This window comes from Podarcis melisellensis, assembly GCF_964234715.1.
Source record: "Podarcis melisellensis genome assembly, chromosome: 5".
Classification (NCBI taxonomy): Eukaryota; Metazoa; Chordata; class Lepidosauria; order Squamata; family Lacertidae; genus Podarcis; species Podarcis melisellensis.
The window spans coordinates 49,477,692-49,493,385 of NC_138537.1; the positions used below are offsets into that span (position 1 = coordinate 49,477,692).

The window sequence follows — 15,694 nt, forward strand, 5'->3', positions numbered from 1 at the left end:
TTTCGTTATATCAGCTGGCTGTAGGATTGCAGCCTTAAAAACAATAACTTAATAAAATATGTGCTTAATTTTGGTTGGGTTACGATCTTAGACAGCAAGGACATTTAGCTCCCCAAAGAAAAATGAAGACTTGAAGCAACTCTTATATCTTACCGTGGACCTGCTACATCTCCCACTGTAGGCGTCAGATGACTGAAACTAGTGATAAATCCAGATGAAAAAGAATAAAGGTTGATAAATAAACAGCTGCATTGTCCCTTGATATATGCCATAGAGAAAGCTCAGATTGGGAAACTCTCTAGCAATAGTACTTCTTGGATCAGGATAATCAAAATGGAAAACGTAGTTAATAATTTGCAAGGCATAAACCTGTTCTCTAACTATTTAGATTGACTTACCAGGGGGGGAATTGGAAAGAACGAAAAGCTTGTTCACAAAAAAGGGGGGGAAGCCGTGTGAAAATAAGGATGGTTAACTCTTTTGTCTGTCTGTCGATTCTTCCCCTCATTGTCTTTGTTGGAAGAGCAACTATTTGTGTAAGTATATCTATTTAAAGAACTTATTTAATGTGGATTGATGAATTCATGTCAGAAGAATATCAGACTGCTCATAAAGCTGAGCTTTAGATCAGCAACCAAGGAAGATACATAGTAGAATTTTACGGATTTAACATTTATCATAACATTATTGGGGAAATGTGTTCCTAATCCAGTGGAAACATGGAAAAGGTCGGAAAAGGGACACAGCACTTGAAAAATGTAAAATTAGTATCAACATTTTCCAGCTTTGGCATTTTCTGTTCCTGCTTCTTCCATGATTCTTTTTCTTTCTTCCTCAAAACAAAATCTGTATCTGTGAATGCCACCTACAATAATTTATGCAAATTGTGGGTTGCTACTTGCTTTACAAGGTGCATCTTACATAATTTTTTTCACTCCTGTCCAAAAAGTTGATCAACTACTGTCTGGAATTCAACATTCATGGAAATACAGGGTTTTCTTACTGAAAATCAATTAATGTTGCTAAAATGCAAAGTAATCACAGAGAAAGAGCACAGCAGAATATGCAGCGGGATAGTTTTTAATAAAACATGGTGTTTCGTTGTAATTAATGTAATATGAACTTCTTGGAATAAATCCTGCCGGGAATGTGTTGTGATCACTTGATGGCAAATATGTTGTAAGCTGACTATATTCTTGGCCATAGAGGCCCTTTCCGAATAAGATGTGAGAAAACATCTGTTGCCAATGTAACTCAGATATTAAATGTTATTGTGTGCTGGGGGACCTTGTGATCTAGGAGTATGTGTGTGACATGTTCTGGGTAGGGTTGCATTGAAAGTTCCGTCTAGTAGGCAGTAAACAATGACTGTGTGGGCAGGTTGACTTAGGGGTGCATGTAAGAGAGGAGGGGAATGAGAGAGAAAATGAATGGATGGTAGGTGAATTGGGTCATTTTGTGTGTGTGTGTGTGTGTGTGTGTGTCAGCATGCAGAGGGTTGCAAGGCCAGCTGGCTAACGCCAGCTGAGTCATCTCCTTCTAGCTGTCCCACAGCAAAGACCCATCAGCCTCTGCTCAGATGTACATCAGCGACCCGGGCTTCAAAGCCAGGGCACACTATTTCAGCAGAGTGAACTGCGCACACAGAATAGGCGTGAGGCTTGTGGAAGCATACTACAACTACGGATTTATTAATCATAAATCAGGACAAAGAAATATGTCATCTCTCATTGTCTTCTCAGAGAGAAAGAAAAAGAAGCAAAAGCTATAGACACAATGGAAGTTCCCAGCATACTGTGCTGGAATGTAAGCAGACATGTGACACGCAACAGTTCCATGTCTGCTCCTTAAGGTGGAATGGAAATCTCAACAGTTTCTACATATTCTGGGTGTTTGTGCCTGAAAGCATGGGAAAGAGAGGATAGGTGTTTGACTTAATGGGTGGTAGTGGGATAGGGAGAGTGGGGGGAGGAGGGTGTTTGCATTTGATCCACCCAGTTTCAGTCCCACCCAACTACTACTCCAAGAGTATGCAGTCACTGACTAAATAATATTGATGTTTCCATTGCTGAATTAAGGAAGTATATAGCCTGAATGTATTTGACAGTACCAGCAGTTCATAACATTTAATCCAAGAAAAGTCATAGGTTTACGTCCTGGGGTTAAAGGTACACACAGGGCATTAACAATGTCAAGTTTTCTCAGGACCAAGCCAGATGTGTGCGGAATGTAGCAGATATAAAACAGCAGTGGGAATCTAACTCTTTACGCAATAAGAAGTGCACAGTTGTGGAGGAGAGCAGAATCTAGAACCATCTCCTCTCTTATTTCTCTGCTTTTAAGCAGCTTTTGACCAGTTTGGCTCTGACACTAGAGTTGGTGTTGCAAGTATGTAGAAAAAGCCTGAAAGCTGGTGCAATGAGGTACAGCAGAGGAAAAAGAGGCAGGTTTTGCTCCTTTCCTTACATGCTTTCTTTTCTGTTAAGTATAGACATACACACACAAAAACTTGCTATGCGAACATGACAGACACATGTTTAGCCTGCACACAATCGGCACTATGTATACTTATTAGGAACTAAGCCCTGAACTTAGAACTTACTTCTGAGTAGAACTGCTTAAGAGTTGGCTGCAAACATTTACAAAAGGAGTTTGCTCTTTAAAAACGATCGCCAGGCATCTGTTCTGTGCATGCGAGAAAATGTCTTCTGTTCTGCTGCATTGTAACCTATTAGTCTCTAGAGGGGGGAAGCAAGTTGCCAATTCAGCATTGTTCATTCATCAAGGAAACCCAATATGCTCTTTTTACAGGATGGGTCTGGGTCTGCCTGAAGCTACAGGATTGCAAAATGTCTTAGCTAGATGCATTAGCAAATGTTGCACTGATCTCTTATAGAGGGAAAAATTCTTTCTGACCCCTGAAGGCAATCAGCATATGCCCTGAAGCATGAGAGTTCCCTTACAGCTAAAGAGTCTTAATGGGCTTCCATAAGCTTTAAGTCGAGCTGCATAACCTGCATTCTCAGCACAGATAGCAAAAGGTTTGATGATGCAGAAATCTTGTGTCAGGCTCATTGGAAGGCCTGCCTCTTGAGCTGTAACCCAACAGGCTTTGCTGTCCCTGTCTAAATGGAATCTGCCCTGTCAAAGGGACCAAGTACGCAAGCTCAGCTAAAATGGTGCAAAAGGGTGTAAATTCTTGCCGTAAAATGAAATTAAATGGTCTGACTTTGGGATAGGGTGTGAGAGAGAACCTTAAACCTGGAGGTGCTACTACTTACAGGATATTTTTTTAAAAAAATAAATGTTTCGCTCTATTTTGAATTCTACAATATTTTTATGTAATTTTCTGATTCTTCAGCTTCTTTGTCACCCCCAAAGTAAGTCTCTAAGCCTTAAAATTGTTGAGCAAAGCAGGAAAAAGGTGCTTCGGTGCTCAAGGCTAGACTGTAATGTTACTGCAGCATCTGCCTCATTCACATGAAGGGGACTGGTGGTGAAATTTGGTTGTATTTTGATTTTACCTAATTTGCAGCCCCTGAAACAATACCTGAAGAAAAACCAACTATGCTTTGAAACTCTGTTTAGGATATCATTGTATGGCTTTAAAGAACAACAACCAACCATCGCACTTTTCTGAATTTTGTAATGCAGTTCTCTGATGAAATAATGTGTTAAAAAATATGTATATTGGGCAGGCAGAAGTGGCTCATAGGGTGGGGTATAACTGCTATGCTAGTTCCCAACACTGCTTCTTAAAGGGAGGGGAGGCAGCAGGGAGGCTAGCATGGTGCAAAGGCACCAGCAGGAACCCTGGAATGGCCCTGCCAGTGTGTTTGCACCATGGCCACTTCCTTGCTACCTCCCCGTAAGCAGCAGCAACACAACTTCTGTGAAGTATCTGCTGAGCCACTTCTGTGGGTAGGAACTTGTGTTTGAATGGCACAGCAAGTTTTATTTTAATGCCAACAGCCGGGGGGGGGGGAGAGAAGGACCAACATGGCTATCCCTCTGGAAATACCAACAGTTTTGCCATTCTCTCTTATTGTTCCCCAGCACTGTGGAATTGTTGTTTTTATTTAAGCAGTTTATAAATATGAAAATGTTGGAAATATTTGTGGTGAAACTTACTTCCATTTTTCTTTTCTTCGGTTGCTATGAAAATACATTTTCTCTTTGCTTTGTATGGCAGACTTTTAAGCACTTTTCGGGTTTCATCTCTTATACAGTGGTACCTCGGGTTAAGAACTTAATTCATTCTGAAGGTCCATTCTTAACCTGAAACTGTTCTTAACCTGAGGTACCACTTTAGCTAATGGTGCCTCCCGCTGCCGCCGCACAATTTCTGTTCTCATCCTGAAGCAAAGTTCTTAACCCAAGGTACTATTTCTGGGTTAGCGGAGTCTGTAACCTGAAGCGTCTGTAACCCAAAGCGTCTGTAACCTGAGGTACCACTGTAGTCCCAGACTGAAATGACCTATACTAGGGGAATTTGATTGCATGTATACAGGTGAATGTGTTACAGCACACAACTCTTTAATTTTGCTGTTTTCATTGTATATTATGGCCTGATCCAGAACATGGAAAACTTGAGCATTTACCAGGACCCCCAAACAAGCAAAGAGACCAATTTTCTACCAGCGTAGCCATAATCTAACTGGACAAGCAGCACTCTAAGGCTGTACATCCACTGTACATTTAATGCACATTTAAAGCACACCTAGCCCAAGAACCCTGGGAACTGTAGTTTAAGTGTGCTGAGAACTCTAGCCCTGTGAGTTGTAAACTACAATTCCCAGGATTTTTTTTGGGGGGGGAGGCAGGAATCTGCATGGTGTTTGTGCAGCCTTAGAGGTCAGAGACACCTTGCACATTTTTAGAATTGAGGAGTAAGATAGAAATATACTGAATGAATGAATGAAATAGCACCAAATTCCAGGTGCTCAGAGTATTATTATTTTTCATTACCTGCGTCCTCCAGGCTCTTTCAAGCAAAAATACACCAAACTCTCCAGGGTACAAATTATTATCTGTAATCTTTGGCTTCTTTTTACCTGAGCAGCACTGTACTTTGGAAAACGCCCCGCATGTTGTCAGGTGAAATTAAGATAATTCCAAGTTTTGACATTTTGAACTGCAACTATTTTTCAAATAAAATTCCAATATATTAATATAGGCTCATGAATCTCAAAATGATTCTAAAATCAGTTGTCCATTGCATTTTTGAATTAAGTGTTTTTGTCATTGGTTTCCTGAAATAGTGCATTAAAATAAAGCTCCTGAAAGTCTCTCAAACTTCAGAATGAATGTTGTCTCAGCTGTTTACAGAATTAGCATGTATATTATACAAGATTATACACAATTATGGTATTTAGCATGTTTGTCCCTTAATAAAAATGCAGTATCTAGCTACGCTGGATAGCAGAAACAATTGGTTTTGTGAAATACAGTATCAGTACCTATTTTTTGTTTCCTTTCAAACTTTGAAAGACAAGCCCTCCCTCTTCTGGCTACGTAGAACATAACAAGCAAAAAAGAAATGGACAAGCAAATGAAAGATTGCAAGCTTTAAATGGTGGCATGTGTACTAGCTTGTAGTTCAATAGTAAAATACTGGTTATATATATTCAGGAGCGTGCTGAATTTATATACAAGGGTAGCAAGCAAGTGGTAGGTGTCTTAACTTGCGCAGTTAAGCATTCTAGGTGGCTTTAACATGGACTCGGGCGGTGCTGTGGTCTAAACCACAGAGCCTATAGGGCTTGCCAATCAGAAGGTCGGTGGTTTGAATCCCCGCGATGGTGAGCTTCTGTTGCTCTGCCCCAGCTCCTGCCAACCTAGCAGTTCGAAAGCACATCATAGTGCAAGTAGATAAATAGGTACTGCTCCTGCAGGAAGGTAAACAGCGTTTCTGTGTGCTGCTCTGGTTTGCCAGAAGTGGCTTAGTCATACTGGCCACATGACCGAGAAGCTGTACGCCGGCTCCCTTAGCCAATAAAGCGAGATGAGCGCCACAACCCCAGAGTCGGCCATGACTGGACCTAATGGTCAGGGGTCCCTTTACCTTTACTATAACACAGAGTAAAACAAGCCCAATAGTTATTTCTTCTCCTAAGGCCCCCTGGAAACTGTAGTTATCTGGCAGTGGCTCTTCCCCTCCTTAAGGTGTTTTCCTTAAAGTTGCATTTGTGTATGTATTTATTGCATTTGCGTGTTTATTTATTGCATTTATTTCATTTGTGTATGTATTTATTATACCCGGCTAAGCAGTTCTCCCCAGGTCTCGTGCTGATACTTTCCCCTTGTTTGTGGATAGTGTCATTTTGAATTAATCAGCACTCAAAGAATGAGTTCACTATTAGTATTCACTATTCATGGGAAGGACTATAAAGCATTTCAGAGAAGTAGAGCCCTAGAAATCTAAATCTGTCTCTCTTCTCCCCTCTCAAATGATCTATCCATTGTCCAGCAGAGATTCTCCACAAAACATAAAGTATTTGTTGAGTTTGTGAGCTGCTTTTAAAATTGTTAAGAGAAAGCTGCATAGAGACGATTTTAAATAAATAAATGTGCAACTTCGTCCTTGAAAACTGCACAATATTACCGTCTGCATTGTTCAAATGCATTTGCTTTGAGTAACGAGGAAGGGTTTAGGATAATCCAATTTCCAAATGGAGCAGCTTTATTAAAAGGACTTCCCAGGCAGTGCCTAAAATCTGACTTAGTTGGCTTTATACATGTCCATTTTTCTTCTTCTCTTGCAGCTTTCTTATATCCTGTCATTTGACCAGCAAGCTGGTAAGCAATACTTCTTCTTCTTTTCCCTTTGTGGCAAATACTTCAGAACATCTGCACTATCATATAGCTAAGGAGGCTATAACTTAACTGAGCAAGAAGCATAATTGGAGGTTTGATTTTAAGCAGCTTAGCAAATCCACTGATTCTGGTGGAATAAGACTTGAAACTTTTGCTGGCAGTGTGGAAAATTAACAGCACAATCCTATGCATGTCCTTTTTCAACTGCGCTTTTAAGTGGATATTTTTTTATTCTAGGCTGTATTTGCTCTGGGTTGCATCCAGGGAGATTTCCCTTTTTCTCCTTTCTTGGGTGCCCTCAAAATCTGCTCTGGAGAATCCTCCAATCCTCTGCAACAGATTTTGGGGGTTGGGGCGGTAAGCGCTGTAGGGGAAAGAAGGAGGGGAAAATTTGGATTCACAGACAGAAATCTGCTGCACTAGCAGAACAACAGCACTGAATATAACCTATTGGTTTGAAATTGTCTTTATAGGAAATTGTTTGAATTTGTTTTTTTATATATCAAATTGTTTTACATATATTTCTATTACTGATGTTTCTATTGTTCAATTACTTTGAGATGTCTCACAGGAAATGATTCCTAAATGGGAATAAATAAGTATATAAATGTCTACTCAGAAGTCAGTCCCATCGAGTTCAATACGGCATACTTCTGAGTAGACATGTATTGGAGAATACTGAACATTATATTCTGGTGGTTGGTAAGTCTGACGCAAAAGCAGTAATGAATTAATAGGAGATAAAATGTTTATTACATGTTATGGAAAGGGATCTGCTTTACTTCCTGTATTAAAGTTAACAGAGTTTGGAATAAATTTATGTCAAAAACTATGTAATACTTCTCTGAGGCGCCCTTCACATACTATGAAAAATATGTTTATACAAAAAGCATCAATCTTTACATTATTTTGGAATGACACATTAAAATATAAGGTTGGGCCATCATTTTCTATTTGTCATCTTGTCCTTTTTGAAAACTATATTATATACAAAATGGTACAACTTTGTACAGCTGGAGACCTTTACTAACCTTAGAAATAAACAGTCCAACTTCTTGGACTAGGGATGGAGAAGAAATTCTACTCAGTTACTATTTAAAGGCAAACCTAAGTAATTCAAAACAGTATAATAACTGAAATCCTTCAAAATTCACACTCCGAATTTTGCAATGCAGTTGTCCAATCAAATAATGTGTGCAAAAATGCAAACAGTAGGGTAAAATAAGCATCAAAAAGCATATATTAGTGAAAATAATATACACAAATGCATTGTATTGGGGGGACATTGCTTTGCAAAAATGGGTCTATCAGGATAAATTTGTGCTAAAAAGCTGGTGAATTTTCATGAAGACTTAGTAAATAAAGGAACTCCAAGGTGGCACAGGCTTCACTGAGATGGTTCAGAGATATAACAGCAGTTCTCTATGGTAGTGTGGTTCTTTTCTCTGGAACAGGGTTTCTATAAATGAATGAATCAGAGAGTATTGATCAGAAATTCACTAATTGATTCACAGCTCAAACAACATACAAAAATGCAGATGAAAGTATAAGCAGTTTAAAAGATCGTCCAAGTCCTCAAAGCTAATTTCAAGCTTTTAAAGTCAATCTCTGCCTATCAACTACAGTAAAAGAGAGGAGGGTCTTTTTTGTACTACACAGAAGAAAGTTATGCTTTGAAAATACATGTAGGATGTCTCATTTAATTTTGTGTAATAGTCACATTTCAGTGACAAATGTCAAATCACTGCATCTTTAAGTGTGTTAAGATTTTTCTGCATTTACAGAGAATGAAGGCTGTGATTCTGTAATATGTTAAAATAAGCCAATGTATCAGAATTTGAGTGTTAATTATGTGCTTAGATATTTAAAAAAAAAACAATGTTGCTTTTACTTTACAAAACCAATGGCTTGTTATGAATAATTTAAATGAATGGAACAGACACACTTCTTAAATAAAAGATATTAGATCCACAAAGTTATTTAGTACTGAGGAACTAGTGTAGAGGAGTAATAAAAAATGTTTCATGGAATGTATTCCAATTTGCCTTCATGTGTGAAGGTCAATTTCACCTCACAATAAAAAGAGGATTTTTATTTTTCGCAATAAAACCCTAGCTTGGCAACAGAATTTATGCCAAAGGGAAAAACCAAGAAACTGAGGTGCAATCCTGCACACACTGTGGAGTAAATCCATTTTGAAAAATTAGATTTACATTTGAATAGGCATGGTCAGAACTGGAGTGAAACGCTATTAAGTAGTGTACATATGATACTACACTGAGACATTCTCACAGTCATTTGAAAGAGGTAAAATATAAGGAGATGTCCCTGTAAAGGGGAAGGAGAAGACAACTATGAAGAAGGAACAGTCTTCTGATCATTAGCAGACAATATGGTGGGATACAACTGTTTTGCTGTGCATACCGGAAGGTAGAGGGAGAGGGGGAGACAGAAACAGGGGCACCAGTTGAGCCAATCTGGTGCTCCTGCCATTATCTACTGACCTCACTGCCCTCTCACTCCTCCTCCTAAACCTCCCAGGATGTAGCAGTGGTGCAGTAAACCAAAGGTCAGGTGAGTGTCAGCATTCCACCATGCTGTCTATTGATTCATATTTATCACTACTGCCTGAGGTAAAACTACTAAGCAGGACCTACCTTTGTATAGCTTAAAAAACAGGTTGCAATTTTCCCCAATCACTTTATGCTAAAAACATGAGGGAACGTCGTCATCTTGGTTAACTATATGATTCACACATTCAAGTTCTTCCTGTCCAAAAGAATCCTTATTGAAACCTAATCCTTCTGCAGTTCAACTCAGGGCTGGTTTACATTTTATGGCTGTCAGGTGGAAGCTACTGTAGTCATTCTACAGTGGTGCCTTGGTTGTCAAACATAATCTGCTCCAGACCACCATTCGACTTCTGAAACATTTGACAACCAAAGCGCAATGAGAAAATTGAGAAACATGCCTCGGAAGCCGTTCGACTTCTGAGGCGGGTTTGAAAATGGAATCATTCACTTCCGGGATTTCAGTGAAAACCAAAACATTATACTTCCAAGGCGCTGGAAAACCGAGGTACCACTGTGTATGGTGCCTGATATCACAAAGCAAGGCAGTTTTGTTCAGAAGCTCATCAAATAGATAAGGGAAGGAGTTTTTTCTTGCCATACCAATGAAAATGTTCCAAGAGGAAAGTTTAACTGCCGTGGTGAAATCATCTACTCATTTGTGAGCACATTAGTTGATGTCACACGGAACCAGTGACTTTCATGTGATACTGCCATGTGTAAACAGTTGCCATAATAATGTACCTATATTTCACAATAAATTCATAGGTTCATCATGCTTATTAGAGATGTGCAACTGATACAGCTGGTTCCTGAATTGATTCCGGACAATTTGGACAAAAGCTTTGCTTGTTAAATGCAAATGGACATTGTTTGCCCAGATGTATACTCTTCCCTTATCTTAATACCCATTTGTACCTTCGATAGTAAAGTGGTAAATTAGGCAAGTATAGTGTTTTTAATCTTATAAAGTTATACCCATTATTAACACCTTAAATTAATTTCTAGCTTTAAAGATAGTATTTATATTTTCTACCTGACTGTGGAAGTCTGGTGAGATTGGCTGCTCCTAAATTGGCATTTTAAATTAGTTCAGGCTCCTTGAAGTGACTTCGGTTAGAAGCTAATCCTTACATTTCCTAGGAACAATGTGAAAAAGGAATCTTCTTCCCCATGAAAATGTTGTATTTCACCCCATCTCTGGAGAACTGTTGTTCTGTCATGTGTATATCTGAATCCTATCAATTTTTATGTTTTAGAATCAGCTCAGCATAGTGCCATCACTATGTAGAGCTAGACATAGAGACAGAAGTATTTTAAAACTTTTTATTTCAGCTTTTCCTATCTCTCTAAAGATTAGCAATTAAAATACACAAGAGGGACTTGTTGAAAATATTAACATATCAAAGTGCTCCTATTCAGGGTGCCAGACACGCTCGTTTGCAGGGTACTCAATTTCATTTTCCGTCCTCCATTTTCTCCACCCACCCCACCAGTCAGCCAGCATTCTCTATCCACTCAACATGCTCATTTTTCACTGGGCTGCTTTGGGAATCTATCCTGACATAACTTTTCTAAATGCTTTTTGTACGTCTGCAACCTTTAGTGTTCCCCCAAGCCTGTGGGTGCCTCTCTCTTTTGTACGTCTACTGCTGTTTTGGCTATGTAGGGATCCACATTTAAAAAACATGTTTCCTATTAGTATATAGGATCCCTGGACTCATATACCATAGACTGGTATCATTCTGCAAGTTCAAACTCACCCAGTAAACCTAAATGTTTTGAAACATTGCTGACTAAGAGGATTAGGTATAGGACCACCTACTTCCAAGAAAATTGCTGGGTGGGGAGGAGGCAAGGTATTACCTCCCTTGCTAAAGATTATATTATTCTCTGTACATTTTTACCATATAAAGATAAAGAGAGGAGCACTGGAAGCTGACAAATGTCTGAGGTATGCCTCATGAGTAACCTCTGTCCGAGCGCATGACTCTGTAAAAAGTGGGAACCTCCAGTCCCATCAGGTGAAGTGTTCAGTGGCCATTCTATAACCTAAAATAGATTATCAGGCCACATCCAGGCTAGCAAACAAATGGTATGGCCACTTAACTACTTTCACTTCAAAATTCACAGTTAAACAGAAGAAGAAGAAAACTGTAGGGCTTGGAGCAGAAAGCCTGGAGCCCTACTTACGTAGTTTTTTAATGCCTGAAATAATGTAGGAGGGTGTATCAAAAATGAATGAATCAAAAATGACTTTCATTGAAATTTATCTGCTCAAAGAGAAGATTTGTTTTGATGATAATTATCAACCCTGAAGAAGGATTTTTATTCAAAACTCATTGGGAGTCTCAAATATTGACTCACAATGTTACCTTTCTGTCATTGTTGAAGATTAAAGTCCATATCTGGGAGCCAGTTACTACCAGTGTTCAAAGGGGCTTCACTTGTCCCTTTCAAAAAAAGTAAACCTCACACCTATATTGGCAAGTTACGTATATTATCTTATAAGTGCATGCTATCCATTTCTAATGTTTGTTCATGATATCTATTCATAGGCTTCCTATTGGAATGATTAATGACTTCTCTATGTGTGTAATCATAGATTTAGAACTAGATTAAGCAGACACAGCAGATTGCTCCTGTCAAAATTAGCTGACTGAAATGGTCTGAACCCAGATATAAACTTCTCTCTGCTTCTGCCAGCTTTGTGGGTTGAATTTTCATTAGCAATTACTGAACAAAATGATCCAAATAGAAATGTTCACAGAAAGAGGAACAAAGAAAGACCAACAACTGTGTGAAACATACTGAAATAGAAGTTCTGAATGGCAGGTGCTATCATGCAGCTGGCTCAAATGATGTCACCCAACATTTCATCAGGAACTAAGAGACGCAAGTTAGACAAAAAATAATAATAATCAAGGAGAAGTCCTCAAGGGGGGAGAAACTATCAAGATGGCCTCAAAGGATCCAAAAATGGATCCTTTGTTCAGAAAAGGGGAAAAGTCCTGTTTGTTTCATCTGTACTGTAGAATGTCTGGATGACATGCAGATGTTAAAAGTACATGTGGAGCCAAAGGCACCTTCACTTAGATGAAGTTTAATAAATAAACAGAGGAAAATCTAACTTCTTGAAAATCCTCCCACGCGATGTCAGCTTGAAGTCTCCCTTTGGTTTCCTCTGCTTTTCTATTGTATCACATTAAAGTTTATTTGCTCAGTGAAGACAATGGCCTTATCTTGGAATGAGATCCTTATTCCTCCGCCCGGCGTGCACTCCTGCAGCACTTTCATATTGCAAAGACTCAACTCTTGTGAAATAATGAGCGAAGAAAAGAAGTCTTGACTTGACATAACGATAAATGAGGTGAAACTTTTTTTTCCTCTTTTTTTTTTGCCGTCAAGATACCAGGGTTGGCACATAGAAAAAAAGAAAGTACTATTTTAATATGAAATATAAAGCATCCATTGTACAAAAAGTATTTTTTTTTCATCAGAAGCAAAGGAAGAATAAAGATAAAGGCTGCAACAGAATGAATGAGTTGAGAAAACTAAGATAATACCGTTGATAATCAGTTCAAGGCAAAGCGCTATCCACCAGGCCATCGGCCCAGCCCTAGGGGAGAGCTTTTAAAAGTGTCCCTGTATGCTTTTTCGCTCTCCTCATTACCATACCTGCTCTTTGAAACTCACCGGTGGTTCCAACAAACTGCAGTGACACCTGCCGGAAAGAGCGGATGACCCGTCTTAATCAACTACTTCTGTGAAAAGTCTATGGAAAGAACTGCCGTCCCATCTTCACTTTGCTGTTCTGAAAGCTATTTGTCAATGGGTATCCTGAGAGCCATGGCTATGAACAAAGATCTGTTTCTGTGCATTGGAAATGTGGCACCATGATCAAAGCTAAGGAGAATCTCCCACTTGTTCCCTTTGTTCGTGAATATGTCCCTTCTCTTATGCGGCTACGAGGACTGGAATAATTATCTGTACTTCATTGTACTACTTGTATTCTAGTAGTGTGATTTCGGCAGTCCCTGAGTGGGATTGGGACCCTAAAGCAGTCTATATACTTTCTGCTCGCCCAAAGACCATTAGCAAAGTTGCAGTGACCTTGCAGGAGTGTGCGAGTAGTCTCGACTTATGAGGGGGATAAAAATAAGCTGGCTGGACAATGCAGGTAAAGAAAATAAATGAGCATTAAAAGTTGCGATGTAAGTGCTAAAACCAATAGAAGCTTTGTCATAGACTGGGATGGAATATGAACTGCATCCTATGATGGAACTGTGTTCTTCAGCCATGTGCTAGGCAGGCTAAAAGATATACAGATATAAATATTTAGGATAAGATTGCTGTTTAAATGGAGATTTCAAAATGTCACATTCTTTGTTGAAATGCCATTTTAAATAAAAATTGTAAATATATATTTTATGTGTAAGTACCATTGTTTTGAGCAGATCAGGTTGGTAAATGCCCATGTCTTCAGTCATCACAAGTGTGTTTGCAACTGCATGCACATTCACATGACCATAAGACTAAAGCCCACTTCCAAAGATACAATTGAAATTGCCACATTAATTCTGTATGATGAGTATTTTCTTTTTATAAGCTCTCAAAACTGCTATCTATTTATAACACATTCATGTGAGCTCTAGTTATTAGGAATTCACCAGAAAGGATAAATATACTAGCTTTCATCAAATAATAAAGACAAATATTCAAACAAAGGATGTGCCATAGAAAACTGACACAGTAAGAATGAGCTTATGTGACTTCATCATGTTCAGTATTGTGAGAATTGAACTGGAGTTCCATTGTTCCCTATGGGATGCAATTAGATACATTGTCTCAGTGGCAAAATAATTAGTCTGGATAATGACCTCTAGTGTGGAAGATTTAAGGTCAGAACCCTGCTCAGCCATAAAACACATTTTGTAGCCTAGGACATATCATTTTCTCTGAATCTCATCTTCTGTTGTAAAGGTAAAATAAATTAAGGATGTATTGATGACCTGGCCTGAGCCTACAGTGATGATGGGAAGAAAAATTTAAGATCACCTGGACTTTATGTATTGCATTTATTTTTTTATCACATGTATAATCTGTCTTTCCTCCAAGGAGCTCTAAGCAGTGCCAATACCCCAATGTTATCTCCAGATCAACTAACCTTTGAAGTAGATTAAGCTTAGAGATAGCAACTGGCCCAAGCTCATTCAAATGTAGTAGGACCTCTTATAGAAAAAGTGCTTCCAGTTACTTCCGAGGTCTGCTACATAAGTAAGTATTTTCTGAAATGCTATTTCATAATTCACGTAGTAGTATGGTCTATAGGTGCAGCAGACAGCTATTACTATGAATACATCGATGAAGATGCACAGCCAATGCAGGATAATACCAGATATGACCTCCCTGCTATACATCCTGACTGGTTTCATGAATACGTCAGTTATGAAGGTATTTTACTGGGTCACACTTTGTGATGGGGAAGTGTGGGGTTGGGGAGAATTGAAAACTATTTCCAGGGTAACAGGAATTGTATACTGGTTGTTATTAATGGATTGTCTATTATTGTAATACTGTAGTAAAGGATCTAAACTTCATCTACTGACAGAACAAATTTAGACTCTGCAACTCACTTTGGATTCTAGCAACTTTTAAATAGCTTCATTCTTTTCAACTTAAGTTCCATCTATACTTGTAAAACAGAGAGATGTGAGATATAGTTATTTCTGTGTTGATACAGCTTCCAAGATCCAGCAGCTTTTATTATGAATATGAGCTCATCTGTGTCCTTTTATAATTAGCATGGGGTGCTACACCATGGTTTATGTCATATGTAGAAAATCTGAATGGAGGAAACCCTTATATTTTCCACAAAATGTCCGATACTTTTCTGAGATTGTATAGAGCTCTATCTAGAGATGGCAGCTGTGGATGAACACAGAGATGGCTAGTGATCTACTATGTGTTCTATGCTTGTTCCACTATTTGCTGTGCATATTAGTTGACACCTTCAATCTAGATGTTCTCTGTGTGAACCAACCATTTTGGCAAATATTATTGGCTTGAACTGACTGTTAAAATAATAAACTGGGTAATCCAATCCATGACTGCTTTTAGAAAACCTTAGTTGCACACATGCAGCAAGCTAATTGTAAAATAAGCTTCAGCTTTCCACTCCCTGTCTAGAAAACCCATGCCTGGAGATGCCATGCCAGAATAATGGTGTATGTGAAAGGAAAAGAAACAGGTATACATGTCGCTGCCCCGAGCCATATGAAGGGTCTAAGTGTGAGAATGGTAAGCAG

General features: G+C 38.8%; 1 protein-coding gene across 3 annotated transcripts in view; it reads left to right on the forward strand.

Annotated features, from left to right (window-relative positions):
- The first annotated feature begins 409 nt into the window (after positions 1-409).
- Positions 410-15,694, forward strand: part of HABP2 (hyaluronan binding protein 2) — a 31,780-nt gene continuing 16,495 nt past the window's right edge. For 2 of the 3 annotated variants that reach the window (XM_081912113.1, XM_081912114.1), the window contains exons 1-4: positions 410-536; positions 6,765-6,798; positions 14,706-14,840; positions 15,576-15,686. In XM_081912113.1, the coding sequence (XP_081768239.1) occupies positions 468-536; positions 6,765-6,798; positions 14,706-14,840; positions 15,576-15,686 (349 nt within the window). In that variant the 5' untranslated portion in view covers positions 410-467. The remainder of the gene's footprint in view (positions 537-6,764; positions 6,799-14,705; positions 14,841-15,575; positions 15,687-15,694) is intronic. The other variant, XM_081912115.1, reaches the window with a different exon arrangement.